Source organism: Paramormyrops kingsleyae, chromosome 23, assembly GCF_048594095.1.
Source record: "Paramormyrops kingsleyae isolate MSU_618 chromosome 23, PKINGS_0.4, whole genome shotgun sequence".
NCBI lineage: Eukaryota > Metazoa > Chordata > Actinopteri > Osteoglossiformes > Mormyridae > Paramormyrops > Paramormyrops kingsleyae.
This window is the reverse complement of record NC_132819.1, coordinates 9,694,230-9,719,131: the sequence shown is the minus strand read 5'-3', so window position 1 is coordinate 9,719,131 and position 24,902 is coordinate 9,694,230. Positions and strand designations below refer to the sequence as shown.

Genomic DNA, 24,902 nt, shown 5'->3' with positions numbered 1-24,902 from the left:
ATACAGTTTGAGATGCTCAAAGTGCACGTTGCTGTGCTCCTGGGCAGAACCCCAGTTCACATTATCCGCATTGTTGTCTCAGTTAAGTGATGCACAGACCATGCAGTGAAATGAAATTTAATAGGCAAAGTTTCTTATTCTCGCTTGTTTGTTGGTACTTTGGACAAGAGCGTCTGCTGAATAAATAAAATGTAAGTGTACAGTCTGATCGCTAAAGGCAAAGAGTTATTTTTTCTGTTTCCCCGTGGGATCAGTAAGGTTTATGTTAATCTTAACATTCAGCACCTCCTGTACCCGATTTCTTTCTTGCTCATGTGCAGAGACTCCTGCCTTAAAAAAGGATTCAAATTCACGGGATACGGGGCTCGAAGCGGCAGAGTGAAGTCTCCCAGGAGCCCGTGGGAGAGCCACCATAACCTGAAGGGACGAAGGTGGCATTTATCAGCATGTTAGTGCTCTTCTGCTGTAAGAAGTGTCACTGCAGTCCTTTAACAGAGACGTGTGACCGAGGAAAGTGCTACAGCTGGGTGTTCATATTTCAGTAAACATTCAATAATATAAACAGGTAGCAAAAATAACACTGCAAACTGTATGTCAATTTTGGTAACGGATAAATAAACCATAAAAATAAATGTCTTTGGCAAACATATATAGTCATATCCACACTGGGCTCAGAAAAGATGACTAAACTAATTGTGAGTGTTCCAGAGCATTCCAGAGCACATGTCAGCGAGTGACGTTTGGCGGATGCACGCTCCCATTCCGGGGCAGGATTCGCCCCCTGAACCTCAGCTGATCTGCCCCCGCCTTGGTCCGCTTTGGCAGCCTCCTTTCAACTTCCCAGACACTGATCTCGGCCTCCGTGTCCTTCTATGGCCATAAATCCCTACTCCAAGGCCCACACAGAGAAGGCAACCCCAGTGCCCAAGAGAACGTGCCAGAAAACAGGAAAAAAAAATATGCAATTGATGCCATTTAGGTTTAGTCATTTTCAGTGGGCTGAAATCACACATTTTTGATTAGGGTGATTTTTTCCAATCACATATAACATTTCCAAGATAAATATCTTGGCTTTTCTTAGAACTGACAGTCTCCTAACAGTTAGTTGTAGTGATGTGCTCATTAAGAACATATCGCTTTACACAAGGATATTTGCCAACACAAACAGTCCTAAAGGAAGTGGCTGGAGCAGGCAGGGGGTGGCCGGGCTTCTCGCACTGGCCGTGACTTTCCAACCGGGCGGGTGGTGGCCGGGCTTCTCGCACTGGCCGTGACTTTCTAAGCCCACCACAGTCAGGGTGCTAGAGGGGGTCCACAAAGTGGCATTGCTCAATTAGTTGGGTTAATGTAAGGTAGAAGTCATGATTATCCAATAGGAATGCTCCTTACCTAATATGCAGTCATGATGGTGACTGGTTCAGCGGGCTCAGTCTCTGTGCCTGTGAGCAGAAGCTTGCTGGTTAAATCCCCAGCCTTCGCAAAACAGTCACATGTCTGTGGGCCCTTGAGCAAGGCCCTTAACCCCCAGCTCTGGGGTGCTGCATGCTGGCTGACCCTCTGCTGTGACCCCCCCCCCCCCAGCTATGGAGAGCATGATGGATTGACAAAGAGAAGCATTCCAAATGTAACTGAACTTTTGTAAATAGCAAATAAACCATGTTTGTTTGTTTTGTTTGACTTCTACCTCAAGTTAACCCAGCTAACTGAGAAATCCTGCTTCATGGAACATGCCCCTGGTGTGTAGACAGAATTTGGGGGGGATATTCTTAGTCTTAACCACCCTGGTTGAGGTATGATTTGTTTCTAGAAGGGGGGAGAGAGGGTATTTCATTTGAGCTCACTAAGAAACACCTTTCTGAAATGTACTTACCCTCCCATTGACCCGCGATTCGCTTCAGCCTGTGACGTGTCTTTTCAGTCTCCCAGCAAATACTTTATATATTTGTCCCCAGTTGGTCTAAATGAATCATAATAGAAAACCAAATTAACCACTTCACAGCAAACCAATCAGTTTTTCCGAGTGATAAATTTTCTAACATGAATAAAAACTGAAGTCTACAGAGAATTTCCTACCCTTACCCCTATGTTATTATTATTATTGCTGTTGTTGTTGTTATATTAATCCTACGGGCCTCGGTAGGGCCCTTGACTTGTCTGTTAGCCTTCAGGCGAAGCTATAAATTCAGCCTCACAACTAAGCTCGTCACGTTAACACCCAAGGAAAATCTGTAGACGAGAGCATGCAAATGCAAGCCAAACAGGTGCCAACCCCTTTAATAACTGTGCGAATAAGGGCGACCTCTGGCGTCGTATTTAAGAATGGAGATGAATAATAATCCATCCATCCATTGTCCAACCCGCTTATCCCACAGGGTCGCGGGATGAATAATAATAATAATTATTATTATATTATTATCATCATCATCATTATTATTATAAAAACAAATAATAGTAAACTACCATTTTGATGGTTTTAGAAAAAACACATTATAATTTATGAAACGCCCACTCACAGCTGGCTTATTTTTATTCCGGCTACATACTAACTCTCAATTTAAGACAGAATGAAAATCTTTCTTTAATATTAATTTCAATGCTAGATTATTGTGGCATGAAGATGCGATATTATTTATAAGAGCAAACCGTAGAGCCCCTGGCTTGCTTTTTATGTTTTATTAATCACGCGTGTGACACCGACCATTACTCCAAAACGGAGTTCAAAAATAAATTTTGTTCATTGCTACAGACTATTCATTACAAAGGCATGTGATTGGTTTCCGGCCCTATAGCACGCAGAAGCGCTCCGCCGGTACCGAGCAGCCGTCGGACTGCGTCTTGATCGCCGAGACGCTGCATCGTTCGGATCCGGAAGGGAGCGAAACGGCGGCCGGACATCCAATCGCGTGACTTGTGATGGAATTATAAAGTAGCCGGAAGTGAGGTCAGACAGACAGATCGTCTCCTCCATGTTATTATTGTTATTTTGACTGTGATGGTGTAGGCGAGGACCCTGGCAGACTTCTTAATAACACTTTTAATCGTCTGTGATTATTTATTGTGGCAGAAACGACCATTGAAAGCGACCCTTTCGTGTTACCCGGGCGTTCATCTCCGTGTCATCTCTGCATGGTTAATTTTTTTGTTGTGCTACGCTAAATATCAATAGGACGCCGCCACGGGCAGCGCTAGTTCTAGACTAGTGCTACCCGTGCACACAGATCTGCTGCCGCTGACATGAACGGCATCACCAGAGGCAGATTTGAGGTAAGTGTTTATTTTTTTACACAACGCAAATGGAAAGGATGAATCATTTTCTCATTTGTGAGACGGCGTAGACAATTGTCGCGTGTGTGATATTTGCATTTAACTGTATCGTCTGCTGTTCTAATTTTACGAGCTGTTGTCGAGGATCGACATGCATATGGAAATCGCAACTGCTTTATTGAACATTAAATCACTACCAGCTGACAGTGGTTACCGTCGGCGCTGTGTTGTTTTGCTGTAGAGCTGGGATCGATTTTTTTCGATGGAGCACGGACAGGGTCACAATTCGCCTGAGCATATATTATGCTTTTTTGTGATGATTTGGAAATTAGTGTCTTTCCATTTCACCAACCAGAGGTCTATTCACAAAGGTGTTAACATTGTCACGTGCCATTGACGTGTTTTTGGGGAGAGGGGTGAGTGACTCCTAATTGAAAATTTGATGTAAACATTTAGAATGAAAACTCTAATCGTCACACGAAGAATGCGCCTATGCTTTTGGTTTAGGTTTGGTGGATGGCGAGGACCTCGGGTCTATACGATGTCAAATAGCTTATTGTAGCTAGCTAATGTGTAGAAGCTTTACCTTGATCATTTCTGCGCTGTCTGGGCTGGGACATTCCCAGTGTAGACTGAGGGCAATCGGCCTGTGGCAGAAAACCGGCTATAGTATAAACAATGGAATTTCACCCTTAGTCTATTTCCCCCTTTTTTCAGTCAAAAATCCTGCCTAGAATGGAAGACAAATGGAATAATTTCTTTTTATCAGACGTAACCTGGGTGGACTGTAACATACTGACAAGATGGACTGAATCAGGACAGCTTTGAATGCGGACCAGCCGTATGTGTAGTCTGACAGTTCAGGGCTGCTGTGCTGTCCTTAAAGACTGTTATCCTGCTTTACTTCAGTATAATATAAATCTGTAAAATGGATGAAATTGCTGGTTTCTTCAGATGAAATCAACACAGTGAAAAATTTAGCGTGAAACAAGTTTGTGGCCCTGAAGCCCCACGGTGCAGTGGATGACCATATGACCATGTGACCAAGCTCCATTGCTGCATCGCCTTAGAAATCCAGTCCCACTTTCATTTGTCTGTTGTTTATAACCAGATGGTGTATACATACACAAAGTATCTTGTCCGTATTTTTTTGCTATTTCAACCCACAGTCATCCGGTTCAGATCTGGGGTAAAATCTTAGTTTCAACTGTAGTCTCAATAGGAAAATGACTGTAATTAATTGTGTGTTTACAAATCGCTGAAGGTCTTTGGGAATTTGACGCGGTTTTGTAGTTTTTGCATTTCTTGTGCATTTGCTGAATTAAAGTGGGTAGGATTATACTGGACTTAAGTGGGTAGCGTATACTGGACTCCCAGTAAAGGGATTAGGTGAGCCCCCAGTGCGTAGAGGGCGTATACCGGACTCCCTTAAAGGGATCCCCGAGTTGTGAACAGGCAGAGCTCTCAGTGCTTGTGTGGCCATTGTGCCAAACCTGATGCCCTAACCTTTAAACTCTGTAACAGAAACATTGACTTTGCGATACATTAACGAGAAATTGATCTGACACTGTTGTTCTTTTCCTGCTTTTTCCAGTGTGAATAGAATAGTAAACAGTAAACTATCTTGCCGTTTGGCAAGTGGCTCAGAGGTTAGCTGTATCAGTGATATTAGACAGATATATATCTGTTATTAGTATTGGTCAAAGTTTCCACATCAGTGTACCACTGCCTAACACCTCTACACACGGAGAGACTGTAGACATATTCATGCTATTCTTGCCTATGCCTTTCTGCTTTAGAGAGCACCTCTTGTAAAGAGCGAGCATCTGACCTGCGCGACCAATTCCTTTATATGAAAGGAAATTCGTTTCTCTCTGATGGACTGTCACTGGACTAGAGCGGGCTTGCATGCAGTGCTTCAAAATCCAGGGCTCTGGGTTAAAAAAACTGAAGAGAACGCAGTGGTGCAGTGCGATTTATTTTGCATCGATGGCGCTGGAGGCTGAGTGAGAAGGAAGTTGTGCAAATTAAACTTGTAAATACCAAGAACTGAAACTTGTGCTAACAACAAACACAAAAGGATAATGTGTCCCGCTGTGGACTCACTGCCTGGTCAGGGCGGTCCTGTGTACTGCCTGTCACAGGCTTCATGCTTCCCGCGACCCCGGGGGCTGTAACATCAGCAGATGGATAATCAGTAATACAATATTTTGTTATTATTGTCAGCAGTATGATTGACTTAATATATTCAGTGTTTATCTGAGCATAATTGTGAACACACATACTGGACAGATTGGTATAAGGAAGAGTGTACAGCCTCAGTGTACAGCGAAAGATGCTGTGTGTGTGTCGCCCCCCCCCCCCCCCCCCCCCTTATTTCTTGTGACAGACTCCTTGGTCCTTGCAGAATCTCTTTTGCCGAATTGGAAAGATTCAGGCCCTCTGGGGTCGCAGCTGGCTGGGGGGAGCATTGCTGGGGGGCTGACTGTGCCGCTGCTGTGCTCAGGACGTGGACTGACTGGCCTGGGGGGCTGGGAGCTTCACACAGGCGACTACAGTGCCGCTTCAGGGCAGAGCGCTTATAGCGGTGGGCTGGCAGGTAGCTTCCGCTCTTTACCGCACTTTTCTGCTACAGCGGTTTCTCTCCGTTGGAAGCGGAATGGCGGGATTCTCCCCATCTGCCAGCTCTGCCTGCTCTCTCTGTTTTTTGGTCACTCTGTAGTGCAGAGCGTTAGCTAATGGCTCCTACCTAAGCGAGCCCATTTCAGGCTGGGATCAGTGACCCGTGCGAGCCAGCAGTGCGAGGGTTTGCACGGAGCGGCACGTACTGACGGAGACGGCCGAAGAGCTCCCCTGTGCTCAGGTTCCTGCCTCATTAAGCCGGCAAAGTCCTCAGGCAGCCACCCAACGCAGTCAGCATGTGAGTCACTGGGGCCAGGCCGTCTTATTTATTCACCGGTGAAGATCACCTCCGTCATGTCCGCAGCGAGCCGCGGAGCCGGCACTGAGCAGTCACACAATGGACAGCAGCTCTCGTCTACCCTCCCTCGCTCCCTCTGTCCCTTGTTACCTCCCTCTCTCTCTGGCAGGGCTCGCAGTCTGTCTGCTGCGCCTCAGGGCCATCGAGGAATCGGCGTCCCCAGGAACTGCCGTGCTTTTAGCATCGTTTGATGCTGCTTGAGTCCTGTATGCACAGTGGCGGCCTGTCCTCTGCCTGTAAGGGTTACCGTGAATGTAGGCTGTTATCTGCCCGCCCTGCAGTTTACACTGTCCAATCAAATGGCAGTTGTGTATAAAATAATAATGTGTTGGTCTTCTTTGCATCGTTAATTCTCAGTAGAGGGCGGCTGCTGCTGCTGCTGTGTGCTGACCATGTGTGACACCATGAGGTCTGCTGAGGCAGTCCGAGCTCTGCCCCAATTCTGAATTCCAGCTCCCATGTTGGCCATTTTAGGGGTACTGCTCTGCTGCAGTGTCCCCCCCCCCAATTAATAAAAGTCTTAATGTTTATGTGTTATTTCTTGCAAAAACATTGTCAAATCCTAAATTTAGTGTTGTTAGTGTTGCTCAATTCGTGTGTGTGTGTGTGTGTGTGTGTGTGTGTGTGTGTGTGTGTGTGTGTGTAAAATCGTGTAGCTGTCCAATGAAAAACACATGTCTTTGAAAATCCATTATTTCAGTTGCTTGGAAAACATATTTTTTCAGAAACTACTTCACAAAATAAACCTAAAATGAGGTAATGAGTCCCCCTTAGCACCACAAATGGAAACCTATCTGTACACGGCCTTCAGTGAATGTTTTAAATGGACTTACATGGATTGTTGTCAGCGAGGCAAATATGTCGGTGTTGACAATATAGTCACAATTAGCCACGGTGTTGGTTGTTAAAATTTGCAATATAAAGTAATTCATACAAGGATCAGCCACCATCATGAAGACAGACGTTACCTATAAGAAACATAATGCTAGTTAAATAGATGGTTTCATAAGACATCTTTTCATTGGGTAATTAGATGTCAAACACCATCAGTAGACAGAGGAGAATGAGTGTGTTGTATGTTTCGTAAAGAAAGGTCTCAATTGTCAGAATTGTGGACATGCATGTTTTTTTTCAGACAGCGACGATGTATAATGATATCGAGCTCAGATTCAAGATCTTCAGCCATAATGACTTTAATCACAGAACATGTTAAACCTTGTTTAGTCGCTTCTGTGTTTGCTTCTGGTAATAAATGAGAAAGAGATAAACAGATTGGACTATTAGGGGTCATTGTTTGGTCAGATGATTCTGAAGCCAAGCTGTTTGTTCAGTTTGTCTGTTTGCTTAGAGGTATGTTGTTGCCATCCAGTCCCCCGGTGATCATTATGAAAAGGCAGCATAGAGCAGCAAAGCTGTCTGGCGTTACGGACCTTACTGCTTGAGCGCTCTGGCTGCGGGGCGTCCCCTCCTGTTCTGCCCGGGCGGGGCGTCCCCTCCTGTTCTGCCAGGGCGGGGCGTCCCTTCCTGTTCTGCCAGGGCGGGGCGTCCCCTCCTGTTCTGCCAGGGCGGGGCGTCCCCTCCTGTTCTGCCAGGGCAGGGCGTCCCCTCCTGTTCTGCCAGGGCGGGGCGTCCCCTCCTGTTCTGCCAGGGCTGCCGTGTTTTCCGTCTGCTACCATACTCTGTGTTATATGTGGGATAACAGTAATGAACTGTGCGGGATCCACAGTAATGAACTGTGCGGGATCCCCAACATGTAATTGCACAGCTCTGCCATATCGAGGCATTGTCCATGAAAACTGGGGGCCATTTAAAAGGCTGGAATGCTGCCCCCCCCCCACTCTACTGAAAATGTTGCCGGGACAAGCTGGGTGCTGAGTCCTGAGCTGGCCTTCGAGGAGGATGCAGCCTGTTCCACACATAATCGGCCGTACTGGGGCCGTCATGGTGACACTCACGTGCTGTTCATATGGTGGGATGGCCGTCCAGATTTTGTCGTTTTGGTTTTGAAAAGGGTTGGGTGATGTCATCAAAGCGCATCACTTATGGGGTGGACAGCCGCAGAAATGCAGGTGAAGGGATCCGCTGTATTTTCCGACTGCAGCAGCAAACACAGACTCACTGTAAACAGTGCATGAGTATAGATCAGCTGTGGCAAACGTGGCTCATAGTGCTGCTGCGGAGCAGAACATTCTGGTTGCTGCCCGGCTGTAATGAAAAACCACTGCGAACTGAATTTCCGATCCGAGTGTATACGATGCACATTGATTGCCAACCCCCGATCCAGCTAATATTCAGAGGGAAATCAGCCTAAAACCAATAAAGCTGTCAGAAGTCAATAGACCCATCACAGTACTATTAATGCATATCACTTTCGGTTTTTTGAAGTTAGGATCTGATGTAATTGGGTTACTTAGTCTCAGACTGTTTTTGCAGTGCAAAATAAATACAGAGAGTTACCTTGGAAAAACATTTTGAATATATGTGTTTACTTCAAAAGTAGGACAGTTCAATACATGTTAAATTGATTTGATTTGTCTCCCATGAGAATTCAATAGTAATGAATTTTCTGTGTGTGTCTAGATTTGTAGGCCTGGTATCTGAGAGGTAATGATGCACTCCCCTTCCTGCTCTATACTCCCCTGCCTGCTCTATACCCCCCTTCCTGTTCTACACTCCCCTTCCTGCTCTACACTCCCCTGCCTGCTCTATACTCCCCTTCCTGCTCTATACTCCCCTTCCTGCTCTATACTCCCCTTCCTGCTCTATACTCCCCTGCCTGCTCTATACCCCCCTTCCTGTTCTACACTCCCCTTCCTGCTCTATACTCCCCTGCCTGCTCTATACTCCCCTGCCTGCTCTATACTCCCCTGCCTGCTCTATACTCCCCTTCCTGCTCTATACCCCCCTTCCTGCTCTATACCCCCCTTCCTGCCCTGCACTCCCCTGCCTGCTCTGCACATCCCTGCCTGCCTACACACTACTGGTTCCCAACCTGTGTGTGGTGGGCAGGTTGCACCATCTACCTCAGGAGTACACGGGACCCCAGTGGGTTATGCAGGGGGTCCCAGTGTTCTTTGTATTGTGCCAGTGGACGTGGCCTCTTTCACTTAAAACATCTTGAATGGTCCCTTACATAGAGTTAATTGGATTTAAATTTACTTTGCCTGTTCTGCTCTGTAGAGTGTCCTTAGGAGGGTTTGATATACTCCTGGCTGGTTCATAAAACATGTTTTTTTCCCCCTGTCCTTTATTGAATGTGACTCTCTACAAGCTTGTAGGCTGTTAATTGTCCAAAAAGATTTGTAGGCACATACTCAGGCAGCTCGCGCATGTGTTTGTGATGCTAATTGGAGACACCAGAAGATCACGTCAGATCCTTGTGGAGTCCCCAAGGACTTGTGCATGAAACGCGGGACTGTGGCACTGGTGCTGTGTCGCGTTTGGCCTCTGTGTCGATGCGCCGGGAGATACAGTACCTACATGAAACACCGGCTGTCGTTTCTGATCCTCCTTTGTCACTCAGTGATAAACACACTGTCGGCAGGCCCTGCACACGTGAATGTGAAATCGGGCTTTGGTAGCCAGGCTCTGCATGAACTGACTCACTTTGGTGGTGGGTATCCTGCCTGCTTTGCGGTGAATCTTGAAGCTCTTTTTGGGTAAAGAGAGGGAGGAGCACATCTGTTTGTGCCTTGATTTCTGATGGATTTCATGGGTATGATGAGCGAGTGAGAGAGAGAGAGAAGCATGGTCCATCAGTGATATCTATTTTCTCCTCTTTTTCTGGTTTGCTGTGATGTTCAAGCTGACATGAGGATTATGGGTGAAATGCCGTGAACTCAGTGTTCAGGCCACTGGCTTAGTGTTCAGGCCACCTTTTGCTGTTCGGTTGACTCGTCTAGATCTACACTACAACAAATAGAATCTCTTCATGCTTTTTTGGGCAGTTTTGCTGGATGCTGTGATGAGGCCAGGGGACCCGTACCTTTGCGGACGCGCGCTGGGGGACCCGTACCTTAGCGGACGCGCGCTGGGGGACCCGTACCTTAGCGGACGCGCGCTGGGGGACCCGTACCTTTGCGGACGCGCGCTGGGGGACCCGTACCTTAGCGGACGCGCGCTGGGGGACCCGTACCTTAGCGGACGCGCGCTGGGGGACCCGTACCTTTGCGGACGCGCGCTGGGGGACCCGTACCTTTGCGGACGCGCGCTGGGGGACCCGTACCTTTGCAGACATCCCCTAAACTTGCCGTATTGTAATGGTTAGAATTTACATTGCCTGCGCAGCCTGATCCAGCTCTCAGATCGCTCAGCTGTTAAGCGTCTTCAATGAAATGTAATGATCTGTCATTAGTGTAAAATGCTGTCGGTATTGGATGTATATGAAATGCACAGCCCTGCTTACCGCCAGTCCGAATGGACCATTAATCACATTATAGGTCTCCCCCTGTAGCTGATGTCTGCGGTAGCTCGCAGGCCCTGCGATGTGTGTATGTCAGCAGTAGATATACAGTCTAAGTACCATCAGCAGAAGACATAGATTCTAAGAATAGGGCATTATTCAGTGTACAGGCACTCTGCACGCCCTGGGTGTGGGCGCTGAGATTGCTGCAGTGGGGGGCCAGATTGCAATATTGTTGCTTTTTTAATTAATGGAAAAGAACTTGTGTAAATCAAATGGATATGCTTAAAAAAGTCTCAAACAGTTCCTGCTTGTGAGGAATTCTTTGTTTGGGCTACTAAAACGGAAGACCGGTTCTGAGTGTACGGCTACGGCACGCTCGCTGAACTGGGAAGGTGGTGCCGTTCGCTGAGTGTTGAATGTGCCATTTTCCATTGGGTTTCTTTTATTTTTTTCAGGTTTTCTCCAACAACGATGAAGCACCGATTAACAAAAAGCTCCCAAAGGAACTACTACTTAGGTAAGCTTTAAACGAAATGGCGGAAATGGGTACAGCCTGGTATAATTCTGCTTGTATGTCTTAATGGTTGATTTCCTCCAGTGGCCGTCTGTGGTGCTGCTTTGTGATGTCTGGCCATGAGGTGCGTGTGACGCAGGCCAGCCACACAAGAGGCCAGTAGCAGTGATACATACTTACAAACAAAAAGGCACACGGCCCAAGTATTAGTAAGTGTGTTTCTAAGAGGCAAACAAAAGTGTAGCCATTAGTCACGTCATTAGTTTGGTGCGGAAGAAAAAACAGAAGAGGTTCAAATCAGTGTTGTAGCCAGAACGCCCCAAAAATCCTGCTCTCAGTTTTGGAGAATACCACATTTTCAGTTTCGGAGAATACTGCATTTTCAGTTTTTTTTCCCTCTGTGGTAATTCAGGGTTTGTGCTTTTAGCCTTTGCTCTGTATGACGATGAGCTAAAATCCTAGAACCCGTGAAGGAAACCACCTGTTCTGCTTTATATAAACTAATCACTGGACAAATTTCTGATCCACCGCTAATCTGCGACGCATGAACTTGCGTGGGGCCTTGAGCTTATTCGCTTAGGCTCTGCATGTTTGTGAGAAATGACTGTGGCTCATCTTCCTGTTTCCTGCTCTAACTCCACTGTGTTTGGTTCCAAGCCCATCCTGTGTCATGACAGATCGGTGTAATTGCAGTGCGGAATGGGAGAGTCTGGCGTGACACAGCTGAGCACTATGATGACTAGAGAAAGGGAGGGATTTGACTCCAGACTTTGCTCACGGCCTCACCTCTTCCCGAGGAGCAGTATGTCAGCTGTGTTTAGCGATTCAGATGAAGATTAAGCTTCTTAGCCTGCTCTACACAGAGCTGAATGCTTCGCTGAAGCCGGTGGCTTTGATGTCTTTGCATTTGCATTCTGAAATTTGAACCAAGATTTCGGTACCATGTGTCTAGGAGCTGGGCCTGCACTTTACAGCAGGTTCTTGGTGCCAGCAAGCAGCTTCAAACCCTATTTGATAGAACGCTGCCCACCTGTGTGCACCCACACGTCTGTCAGGATTCCTCCAGCGTCTACACAGATTACTGCTGCAGCTGCTGAAGGAACCGCACTGCATGTGTCCGTAATGGCTGTCTGTAACCACAGTAACTCATCCTGCAGTTTTCTGTGTGTGGCAGTTTGAAGCTCCACTGCATTTTTGCTTGTGCTTCTAAGCAGAAGGTTATAGGATCAGATCCCAGATGCATCTCTGCTGCTGAATTTCTCTAGCCCTACTTTCATCTCTGTGTCCACTTCTGGGGCGGATGTTGGCCAGCCGGCCTTGGTGGCTTTTGCCTGGTGTTGGCTGGCGTGTTACCTTCGCGGCCGTAGATGTGTAACGATTTGTAATTCGAGCCTTTCTGCCATGTGAGTACACATATACAGGCACCGCAGCGTTTGGGAAGACCTGCTGTTCAGCTGATTATTTCACCTTGTTCGCCAGCTGCATTACTGCAGGATTTTAACTGTATGTCTTTTATTATTTGGTTCAGGAGTGCAGTCACATGAAATTACCAGTGAGGAACAATTCAGAAGCGCTGCCCTGCAGTCTGGTGTTTGATCCCTTTATGGAGGGGTAACGAAACCTACTGATGATCCTGAGTATCACTCACTGTGTGACTTTTGACCTTGTTTCTCTGGTCAGGATTTTCTCTTACCTGGATGTGGTCACCCTGTGCAGATGTGCCCAGGTATCGAAGGTAAGCCGCAGCTTCCACAGGGCGAGACCCTAACAGATCACCAGGATGCCGTCTGCACTAAACCTTTCATTCCGTAATTTTTTGCATTTCTTGCATCACATGGTACAGAACGATATAATAGTGTTAGCTGTTTCTCTGAACCTTTCATCTTCTTTAGTTCTGCTCTTATCTTCGTGTCCCTCAGGCTTGGAACATCTTAGCCCTTGATGGTAGCAACTGGCAAAAGATCGACCTCTTCAATTTCCAGACAGACATAGAGGTAAGTTCTGCGATCATGACGGAACCTAGGGGACGATCCACAGCGTATTCATTTTATATAAGGAATGTACACTATATGGACAAAATCATTGGGACACCTGGCCATTACACTTACAGGAACTTTTATGACATCACATTCTAAAGCCATAGGCATCTATATGGAGTCCCCCCCCTCTTCTGGGAAGGCTTTCCACAAGATTTTGGACTGTGCTGGTGGAAATTTTTAAATTTTATCCAGAAGAGCATTTGTGAGGTCAGGCTGTGATGTTCTAGTTCCTCCCGAAGGTGTTCAGTGGGGTTGATGTCAGGGCTCCCTGCAGGCCAGTCCACCAAACAAACCCAACCATGTCTTTATAGACCCTGCTTTGTGCACTGGGGCTTCCCCAAACCGTTCCTACAGAGCTGGAAGCACAGACACACTCCAACATCTACCCTGCACTCCCCTGCCTGTCCTACACTGCATGTGGAAAGCCTTCCCAGAAGAGGGGCAGCTGTTACAGCTGCATGGGGGGGGACTCCATACAGATGCCTATGTGATGTCATAAAAGTTACTCTGAGTGTGATGGCCAGGTGTCCCAATACTTTTGTCCATATACAGACTATTGTAAAGGACTGGATGTGGGCGTGGCCTGTGAGACAGGGCAGCTGAGTGGCTGTTTCAAAAGCGACGGGGCTCACGCCGTCGTTAGGCCCAATGAAGCTCCGCTTCGCAAGGTTTGGCCGGTGCAGATGGGCAAGCGAGAACTCCGACGCTGGCGGAATGTGGCGAAACGTTCACGTTGGGCGTCTCTCTGAGGCTAAATACCCTCAAATGTTTGTTTCACGCTGTGACGTGCGCTTTATTGCATTACAGTGTGTCTGTCTTTCATTAAAATGATGCCCCCCCCCGCAGGGCCGTGTGGTGGAGCACATCTCCAAACGCTGTGGCGGTTTCCTGCGCCTGCTCAGTCTGCGAGGCTGCCTAAGCGTGGGAGATGCCGCCATGAAGTGAGTCTGCTGTCTGTGGTCCTCTCACCCTCTCACTCTCGCACTCTGCTGGTTCTTCCCCTCTCACCCTCTCGCTCTCACACTCTGCTGGTTCTTCCCCTCTCACCCTCTCGCTCTCGCACTCTGCTGGTTCTTCCCCTCTCACCCTCTCGCTCTCACACTCTGCTGGTTCTTCCCCTCTCACCCTCTCGCTCTCGCACTCTGCTGGTTCTTCCCCTCTCACTCTCGCCCTCTGCTGGTTCTTTCACTCTCGCCCTCTGCTGGTTCTTTCGCTCTCGCCCTCTGCTGGCCCTCTCCCCTGGATATATTTAAATCTCTTCCACTCCCCTTTGCTGCCCTGGCACCAACTTTGCTCTCCCTTGAATGTGACCGACCCCCCACCCCCCATGTTTTCATTTGAAATATCTTGGGCCTGAATTGTTTTTGTTTTCTTCGCAGGACTTTTGCACAGAACTGCCGAAATATCGAGCACCTTAACTTGAACGGTTGCACAAAAATCACTGACAGGTATTTGACCACGCAGTGTGTTTTCTCCGGGTACAGCCAGGGGGGAGAGCGCCCCCTTTGGGCTGCATTGAATGTCCATGCACACCTCATACATGGCCAAGTAGTTTTTTGGAATGGAACCTTTATTTTCTTTATTTAGTGTTGTTAATGTTGTAAGTATTCAAAAATAAAGCATGAACCAACCTGGTTCTGGTTTAGAGAAAAAAAAAAAAAAACGCTTTTTTTTTAACCTCACAGGAAATACTAAATCATAAAGTCCTCAGTTTAACCAGATCTTAAGGAAAATAACTGTTTGCACCATTTCCTTTAATCCAAAAAACAGCAATAAATGCTTCCGGAAGCACAGCCTAACAGCCGCGATTGACTTGCAGCCCTCTCCCTGTCCCCGCAGCACCTGTACCAGCCTTAGCAAATTCTGCCCCAAACTGAAACACCTGGACTTGACTTCATGTGTGTCCATAACAAACCATTCGCTAAAAGCGCTCAGGTAAGAGCCATTTGTTCCCTTCTTGCTTGTTCATGTACTGATGATGGCGAAAGCAGTCACTCTAAATCAGGGGTGGGGAACCTGTTCCATGGAGGGCCGGTGTGGGTGTGGGTGCGGGTCTTTGGGATGGCCTCTCAATCAGCCAATAACAGTGGGTCACCAGGATTGGAGTTGCGAACCACTGTTTTATTATTGGCTGATTGAGAGGCCATCCCAAAGACCCGCACCCACACCGGCCCTCCATCTAACAGGTTCCCCACCCCTGCTCTAAGTGGTATCTGTTTCTCTAAACCGGATACTTGACATTGACTTGGCTTTGAGGCCCTCATGTTATGGCTGTTTTAGCAGTATTACATCAATGCCTGCTGTCAGAACTGGACCTTTTATAGGAATCTGGAGTATTCAAAAATGCAAAGACACAGCTGGCGTTTAAGTCTGTGATTTACTGTAATGTCCTCAAGCCAGATCCAGGCAATGAATGACCCTTTAGACAATAAAGCATTTCGTACAGTAATTTCAGTCAGAATATCATTCCTTGTTTCCACCAACACGGGAGCCGGTGCCGGACTGGTTCTCGCTTGGTGCCTCTTGAGAACCTGCCGACTTTTCAATGTTTTGTTTTCCACAGAATAAAAAAAAAGATGTGCTGTTTTTCTGCTTTTTCTGCTGACATAAGTTGTTTCACTGCCAGCACCGGCGATATTAGACAAAATTTTATTGGTTATGGATTGAATTTTCCGGGTTTGCGGTTTTGGATGCAGTAGCCCGTCCCACTTCCGCTGCTGTTATGGTGCCAAATTTTGAGACCAGCTTTTCCGTGGTGCCGTGCTGGAGCCGTTTTTTCTGGCCCAGGGCCAATTTTTTGCAGTGCAAACGCGTAGAACTAGTTCCACATTGGGGAAAAAGTCCCTGAACTGCATTGGTGGAAAACAAGACATCAGTGTGAGTCCAACAGACCTACCCTGCTAAACGTTTATAGTAGAAACCTGTTCACATTTTACCTGTTACGGAGCAACAAAACTCGCTCTATTTCTAAAAACAGTATATCTGCAATCCACATGCTTAGTCTGCTTTGAAATGTTTTCACCAAGAAGCAAGAGTAATCACACTGCAATACTCACTGACTGAGATAGTTAGTGGGTAATCACACTGCAGTACTCACTGACTGAGATAGTTAGTGGGTAATCACACTGCAGTACTCACTGACTGAGATGTGTAAGCATGGAATCTCTCTGGTCTCCAGTGAAGGCTGCAGGAGCCTGGAAAACTTGAATATCTCCTGGTGTGACCAGATCACGCGGGATGGAGTGGAGGCGCTGGTGCGTGGCTGTGGAGGCCTCAAGGCCCTCTTCCTGAGGGGCTGCACACAGGTGGGTCCAGGGTCACTGCATGCTGCTCTTCATAAATCCCAGCCGGGAGGTGCAGTGACACAATGTCACAGTCACACTATCATCGTTTGAATTCGGGTCACATATCACCTTATTATGTATAACCTTTCTGTAACTTTTTTTCTAACTTAGTGAATTAAAAACCATCGAATTGTGTATCAAATGGCAAATTCATCCCAACGTACAGAGAAGCCAGTCCTTTTTCACAGGAAAGAAACCTGTTATGCGCTGGAATTTTTAATGCTGGCAAGAACAATAACCAATACAGATGAACAGTTGTTTCAGCATCTGTAGCTTCTGGTTGGTGGGTGGAGAGGGGCCCCTGAGAGACCCCCGATTGGCTCCTGGAGAGGTCGACGTGGAGGAACTGGCTTAGATACTGAGTATTGAGAGCTGTGGTTGGTGATCGGTGAATTCGCATTCACAAGGTTACAGGATTTTTCAAGGGTTTATTGTCCAGCTTGTTATGCCCAAATACCTTTAACCTGTGTTGTTTTTGTGACCTGTTCTGTCACACTAAGTGGATTCTCAGTTTTTTGCTTTTGCCGATATGCAGAGCCCTGTTTGGTGGCGAACCGTACGGGGCTCATTGGCACAACTATGTGCAACATGTCCCAGGCAGAAGGGGGCAGTCTTTCCCTGGGGATGCAGCACCGTGTTGGCGTTCTGTTCGCCTTGTGTTTTGGCCCCGTCGCATCATGGGCAGCGCGTCAGCGACGTGGCGCTTTGCTGACGTCATTTTCGTGTTCCCTTTTCCAGCTGGATGATGATGCACTGAAGCACTTACAGAAATACTGCCCAGAGCTTGTGACAATCAACATGCAGTCATGTACAGTAAGTGTTAGAGACGAGCATTGGGCGCTGCAGGGCCTTGTGTGCCAAACCTTATCGGCACGGTGGCACGGTGTTTAGCGTGGTCGCCTCTGCAGAGCCGGGATCCATCCCCTGCCCAGGCTCTGTGTGTGTGGGGCCCAGAAACATGCTGAGGTCAATTGGAGTTGCCAGATTGCCCCTGGGTGTGAATGTGTGAGTGAAAGGTGTGTGTGTGAGTGCGTGTGTGTGTGTGTGAGTGTGCCCTGTGCTGGGTAGGCGCCCCATCCTGGGTTGTTCCCTGCCTTGTGCCCATAGGCTCCACGATAGCCTCCTTGCCTGAACAAGTGGTTACAGAAAGTGGATGGATGTTATCTGCAAGGTCAAAACAGCAATGGAGTGTAATACTCTACCTCCTTCTTTACCTTATTCTGGTTTCAATAAGACAAAATTCCTGCAGCCTTTCTTGGATATTTTACCAGCTATATTAATATATTTTTAGAAATTATTATTTATATTAGAATTTTGTTTTAGGCATGTATTAAGGAAGGACTGTAGAAATTATGAGGTAGGAAGCCTTAAAGACTAAATATTGACTGGTGGCTTAAGTTAATGAGTAAACTTTGAGTAGTGCAACGTTAAGGAATGAGAATGTGCTGACTGACCGATTATCTAAACCGACACTTATCATACATATCATACATGTTAATTATCGATTGTGTATGTAAACAGGTTTACCAGTATGATGCGTTGCTTTGCCCCTCCAGCAGGGGGCGGGTTTATCATGGTTTAGGTGTAAGTGTCTCCGAGTGGGCAGTACCGGCCCAGTAAAGCGCGCCACTCTGCCCCCCCAGCAGGTGACAGATGAGGGCCTGGTGCTCCTCTGCCGCGGCTGTCACAAGCTGCAGACCCTCTGCATCTCCGGCTGCAGCAGCATCACCGACGCCTCCCTCACTGCCCTGGGCCTCAACTGCCCCCGCCTGAAGTAAGCTGCGTGTTCTCAGAGTGGGAGGAGGCCGTGGCATCCAATTACTTACTGCTTTAAGTTTTTGTTAATCTGAGGGGGGGGGTTAATCACCTTCAGCAGTGTCTGAGTATCATGATGTCACTGGACAGTATGTATCCATACAAACACACAGGCAGTACACAGCCGCCGAAAAAATTAACAGATCACAGCACAAAAATATATTTTTTTCTGCAAACTGCAGCCTGGTTCTTCCCTGCTTCTCATTAATGAAGGGCTTCTTCCTTGCTTTATGGGACCTCAGTCCTGCTTCTAGGAGCCTGATACGAACTGTCCTAGCTGCACTTCACACCTGCACTTAATGTTTCCCATTTGAAGGTCACTTGATGTCATCCTGCGATTCATGAGAAACTGTCGGATAAGTTAACGGTCATCTCTGGCATTAGAATGTCACTTCCGCCCTTTACCTGGCTGGTTTCTGGTCGTTCCCAGTATCTCCTGCTTCACCTTATTCTTGTGTACTGCTGTCTTAGAGACTTTGAATCTGAAAGCATCCTGCTGCGCAGCGTAACCTTCTGCCAGCAGAACCAGCATTAAACCATGATTTAACAATGCAGATTTGTTTAAAAATATAGAACGGTCTCTTAATTTTTTCCATGGCTGTATATCCATACAAACGCACAGGCAGCATATAGATCCATACAAACGCACAGGCGGCATATAGATCCATACAAACGCACAGGCGGCATATAGATCCATACAAACGCACAGGCGGCATATAGATCCATACAAACGCACAGGCGGCATATAGATCCATACAAACGCACAGGCGGCATGTAGATCCATACAAACGCACAGGCGGCATGTAGATCCATACAAACGCACAGGCGGCATGTAGATCCATACAAACGCACAGGCGGCATGTAGATCCATACAAACGCACAGGCGGCATGTAGATCCATACAAACGCACAGGCGGCATGTAGATCCATACAAACGCACAGGCGGCATGTAGATCCATACAAACGCACAGGCGGCATGTAGATCCATACAAACGCACAGGCGGCATGTAGATCCATACAAACGCACAGGCGGCATGTAGATCCATACAAACGCACAGGCGGCATGTAGATCCATACAAACGCACAGGCGGCATGTAGATCCATACAAACGCACAGGCGGCATGTAGATCCATACAAACGCACAGGCGGCATGTAGATCCATACAAACGCACAGGCGGCATGTAGATCCATACAAACGCACAGGCGGCATGTAGATCCATACAAACGCACAGGCGGCATGTAGATCCATACAAACGCACAGGCGGCATGTAGATCCATACAAACGCACAGGCGGCATGTAGATCCATACAAACGCACAGGCGGCATGTAGATCCATACAAACGCACAGGCGGCATGTAGATCCATACAAACGCACAGGCGGCATGTAGATCCATACAAACGCACAGGCGGCATGTAGATCCATACAAACGCACAGGTGGCGTATAGATCCATACAAGCATATAGACAGCATATATCCAGACAAACAAACATACCATGGGTTTTAGTTTGGTACTTAATTGTGTATCTTATTTTCCTGGAATCCTGTCGATAGTGAACCATGTGTTTGTGTGTGAGTCTGGCTGTCTCTGTGTGTGTGCGCCTGTGTGTGTGTATCTGCGTATGTGTCTGCATGTGTGTATATGTTTGTCTCTCTGTCTGTGGGGGTGTGTCTGCGTGTGTATGTGTTTGCACGTGTGTTTGTGTTTGACTGTCTGTATGTCTGTGTGTGTTTGTGTCTGTATGTCTGTATGTCTGTGTGTGTTTATGTCTGGCTGTCTGTGTGTGTGTGTGTGTGTGTGTGTGTCTGGCTGTCTGTATATCTGTGTGTCTGGCTGTCTGTATGTCTGTGTGTCTGTGTATGTCTGTGTGTCTGTGTGTCTGTGTGTGTCTGGCTGTCTGTATATCTGTGTGTCTGGCTGTCTGTATGTCTGTGTGTCTGTGTATGTCTGTATGTCTGTGTGTCTGTGTGTCTGGCTGTCTGTGTGTGTGTGTGTCTGGCTGTCTGACTGTATGTCTGTGTGTGTTTCAGGATCCTGGAGGCGGCTCGCTGCTCCCACGTCACTGATGCCGGCTTCGCTGTTCTGGCCCGGGTGAGTGACATCTTACTCTCTACCTGCTTCCCTGACTCTTTTTCCCGAGTCTGACTCCCGTTTCCAGCGCGCTTCACTGCTCACTGCATTTACTGCTAGTGAAGGTACAGTGCTGCTTGAAACTATGTGATCCCTTCATCTGTCTTTTAATTATTCTTAGACAAATGATGTTAAGATCTGTATTTGGATCCCATCGCTTGATGAGGATAACCTGTGTCAGGCGTACAGATGATCTGCTGTTTTTGGGCTGTCACTGAAAGCATGTTTTCAGGAGTTTTTCCCATTTCGTTTCAGAGCGGCTTCCCCGGCTGCAGATTTACGGGCTGTGTTGCATGAGCAGTCTGCTTCAGGTTGCCACATGCACGTTGACTCGGCCATTCCGAAACAAAATTCCTTCCTCTTAATCCATTTATTAGCAGATCTGCTGGAATTAGGATCACTGCATGCTGCATTTTTGGTGTAACTTCATCCTACGGTTGCAGGTTCTGCCGTCGTTCTGCATTATTGCACATAGCTGTGAATTCATGGTTCCCACTGCACACAGGCCAAAAAGCAGGCTCACACCCAGACACTGCCAACACTCTGCTTGACAGGTGGAATGCAGTGATTTTAGTAGACAGATTTTTTGGTAGACAGAGTCATGGTTTTATTATAGAAAGCATTTTAGGTTGTGGCTTAAACGATTCTGGGCTCCCAGTCTAGAGGATATCTATTTTTAGTAAAATCCAGGTGGTCTTTTGCAGCCAATGTGTTTTTTCCTGGCTAATGTCCATGAATTCCATTGCTTCTCCCTTTGTGTCATATTGTTAGCCGAACCTAATCTTCACGTTGCCTTGGAGATTCTTTGGACGTCCAATAGGACTGTGCATTGCAGGATCATTTTGTACTTCCAGGTTTTAACTAGTCAAGCTGCTCCTATTTTTTCCCCATTTCTGCGCCGTTTGTCTTATTGTGGCCTGATCGCTTCCCAGATCACTGTTCAGTGGCTCTTTTTTTCTCTCCACACCCTTATTCTGAGGCATAGTTTATTAAAATGATATTTCCAGTATGTGATGAATATATATATTTGCCTTTATTTCATAGAGCCAAGGAAATGTTGTCCTGCCAAATGTATCTTTTGATTTTCAGTTTTATTTATTATAATTTATTATGGCCGTGTTCACTTAGCCAATGAATGCAGTGTTTCACTTATTCACCTAGTTTTACGACACGTTATGCTAGTATAGTAATACATACCGTCTGGAGCTTGCAAAAATCTTTCGTTTGCTACAGTTTGGATTCTCTGTGAATGTCATAGTTCAGTGTGCCATTTGCAGAGCTCAGTCCTGGGTGTACAATTTTCAAGCAGCACTGTATGTCCGAGGTATCTGTGCATGCTGAATCCCTGCTTCGCATTGCAGTTCCTTTGAAACTTTAACCTCTTCTCTTTCACTGATTGCAGAATTGTCACGAACTGGAAAAAATGGACTTGGAAGAATGTATTTTGGTAAGCATGTACTGAACTCCATAAAGACTCCTGAAAATGAGTAACGGCGATGATGCTTCTGTTCTCCCATTGGCAAATGCTTCCCCAGTTTTGTCAGTGTCTCTGCATCGCGTGTTGCCTTTCACTGCTGTCTTCTCCCACACTCCACTGTTTTTTTTTGGCTGCCACAGGTGACGGATAACACGTTAGTCCAGCTCTCCATTCACTGTCCTCTGCTGCAGGCCTTGGTAAGTACTCGCTTCTGCTGGGTGGTATTGCATCCCCTGTGCCCTGTAATGTTGCTTCCTAGTTTTGGATCTACAAAGAAATTACCTATCAAATTACCGTATTACATGTAAGACATATAACCCCAGTCAAAGTATCCAATTAATGATCTGAACCCTAACTTCTTGTATAATAGTATTTGGCTCGCCCATCTTGTTGACAGTCTTTGTCTTATGACTATGTGGAAAGATGTTTGCTGACTTGGGAACTACCCTGTAATGTGTACCTTCAATTCCTGTGCCTATTGATGGAACAATCCTTTCGTCACCAGTAATTCGTTTACAAGATGTTATTTTAATTGAAACGAGCCCAGCCCTGAGTGCTGACTGGGGTGACGCAGTGCTCACTGCACACAGTGCACACTGACCGCTGTGATGCAGTACTCATTGCACACAGTGAATGTGACACGACAGGAGCTGAGCCCAGCCCTGAGTGCTGAGTGGGGTGCACAGTGACCGCGGTGATACAGTACTCACAGCACACAGTGAACATGACACATGACAGCAGCCGAACCTGGCGCTGAGTGCTGACTGCAGTGATGCAGTTCTCTTTGCACACAGTGAACATGACACGTGACACGACACGTGACACAGTGAATGTGGGACATGACATCTGCCAAGTTTGGCACTGAGTACTGACCGGGGTGACACAGTACTCGCTGCGCGCAGTGAACATGGCACATGACACAGTGAATGTGACACATGAAGGCAGCTGAGCCTGGCACTGAATACTGACCGTTGTGACGCCGTACTGACTGCACACAGTAAATGTTACACATCACAACAGCCATGTTTTTGACTGGGCTGCTGTGTAAAGGATCACAGTATGTTGTCAGATTCTTATTGTCTGAATATCTGCCAGGAAGCAGGAAGTACAAAAGCTGGGCAGTGATGCAATACGTTTGTGATAATACAACGAATACAGAATTTGCAGGCAAAAGCCATAACCAAACTGTTTTTTTATCTCACCCCCCCCCCCCAACAAACACACACACACACACACACACAGAGCCTGTCCCACTGTGAGCTGATTACAGACGATGGTATCCGGCATCTGAGCAGCAGCACATGTGGTCAGGAGCACCTCCAGGTGGTAGAGCTGGATAACTGTCCTCTCATCACCGACCTCACGTTGGAGCACCTGAAGAGCTGCCACCACCTGGAACGCATTGAGCTATACGACTGCCAGCAGGTCACACGGGCCGGGATCAAGAGGATCCGGGTACGTCACGCTGCAGGGCCACAGCGCCGTTTACGGACTGGGGATACTCTCGTCTCCCTGCGGGCCGGGGATACCCTCAGCCCCATGCGGAACGGGGATACCCCCTGTGGACTGGGGATACCCTCTGCCCCATGCGGAGCGGGGATACCCCCTGTGGACTGGGGATACCCTCAGCCCCCTGCGGAGCGGGGATACCCTCGGCCCCCTGCGGAGCGGGGATACCCCCTGTGGACTGGGGATACCCTCTGCCCCCCATTCTGTCTGGGAATACCCTCCGCCCTTAGTTGGTGGGGGGGAGGGTCTGTATTTGTTTCCTGGGTATTTGTGTTTTTCTTTCCTCTTCTTGTGCATTTTCGCATGACATTCTCAGTGTATCATGCCGCTGTGTTCTGTGTTCTGTGTTCTGTGTTCTCCGCAGGCACATCTGCCCGAGATCAAAGTGCACGCCTACTTTGCGCCGGTGACTCCGCCCCCGTCGGTTCATGGCGGCGGACAGCGACTCTGCAGGTGCTGCATCATCCTTTGACAGCCGAGGCCTTTCGGGCCGAGAGGGGAGGGTGGGCATCTCCATTTGACGTGTGAATCACCGTAACCGACGCTGGCGATAATCAGTGCAGCATCCTGCCTGAGTGTGCGTGGGACTGGGGGGGGGGGGGGGGGGAGCAGGGTCAGAGTCTCATGTAAACGGGAACGGCAGAGATGGTTCTGATCATTCACCTTCCTGCAGCACTTATGATAAAGACATTTCAGATGGGAAGTGTGGTGAGTCAGGTTTGTTTGTGGTAACGATACAAAGGTCTGTGAAAAAGACAGAGCTGAGAGTGACAGTGTAGAAGGTGAATGTGCTTGACTTGTAGGCTGTGTGGCCATGTTACTGGATCACGAGCTCCACCAATCACCTGAGCTGCCCTTGTGTTACATCGGTTCTTCCTCTGGAATTGTGGGATATGGAGATCCGGGATTACTCTGGCGCTCTGAACAGCTGCCTCAGAGTGACACTTAGGTTCCGTTGTGCGTTTTAGGACTATCAGTTTGGGATGTAGGCTTGGTTTGTATGAGGAGGTTCTGGAGAACAATGACCCACGGTTACTGACGGTACTCGCGTGCCGACCCAAATCAAGTTTTTGAGTTTTTCTTTTTTACGTCAGTGCTTGTGGTTTTCGTCCAGGCTTTGTTTCTCTGATGGTAAGCTCTTATTTTATTCTGTTTTTTAGAAATTAGCAAAGGAAATAATTTTGTTGACTTTGAAAGGACAACAGTTTTGGGCATAAGCTGGGAACACGGACATCTTGCTATGTTTCAAAAGACAATTTGCCTGCAATGTACAACTAATTATTAAAAATAAAATTATACTCCCATTATAATTGGTTGTATATATTTTATTTAACTGTGGTGCTGAAGCGTATTTTATGCACCAGGACGCATCACATAACACTATACAATAAAAACACTGTTTGTGCATTAGAGCTGGGCAGTATTGC

At 47.3% G+C, this 24,902-nt stretch overlaps 1 protein-coding gene and 1 long non-coding RNA gene across 3 annotated transcripts; one reads left to right on the top strand and one right to left on the bottom strand.

Moving 5' to 3' along the window:
- Window positions 1-890: 890 nt before the first annotated feature.
- LOC140582012 (uncharacterized) lies at window positions 891-2,838 on the bottom strand. Its single transcript, XR_011985057.1, has 4 exons — window positions 2,759-2,838; window positions 1,871-1,957; window positions 1,390-1,439; window positions 891-1,301 (listed from the first exon to the last, which is right to left on the bottom strand). It is a non-coding gene; the product is annotated as an uncharacterized lncRNA (long non-coding RNA).
- fbxl2 (F-box and leucine-rich repeat protein 2) lies at window positions 2,828-24,785 on the top strand. 2 transcript variants are annotated; one of them, XM_023803756.2, is made up of 15 exons: window positions 2,828-3,264; window positions 11,105-11,166; window positions 12,844-12,898; window positions 13,083-13,157; window positions 14,049-14,143; window positions 14,582-14,650; window positions 15,042-15,137; window positions 16,381-16,507; window positions 17,285-17,359; window positions 18,193-18,320; window positions 20,390-20,450; window positions 21,892-21,936; window positions 22,107-22,163; window positions 23,209-23,421; window positions 23,840-24,785. In XM_023803756.2, exons 1-15 carry the CDS (start codon window positions 3,235-3,237, stop codon window positions 23,945-23,947), a joined length of 1,296 nt encoding a protein of 431 aa, XP_023659524.1. In that variant the 5' UTR covers window positions 2,828-3,234; the 3' UTR covers window positions 23,948-24,785. The 2 variants fall into 2 exon arrangements, with proteins under 2 accessions (XP_023659524.1, XP_023659523.1); XM_023803755.2 differs by having other exon boundaries at window positions 2,830-3,264; window positions 18,190-18,320.
- The last annotated feature ends 117 nt before the right edge of the window (window positions 24,786-24,902 follow it).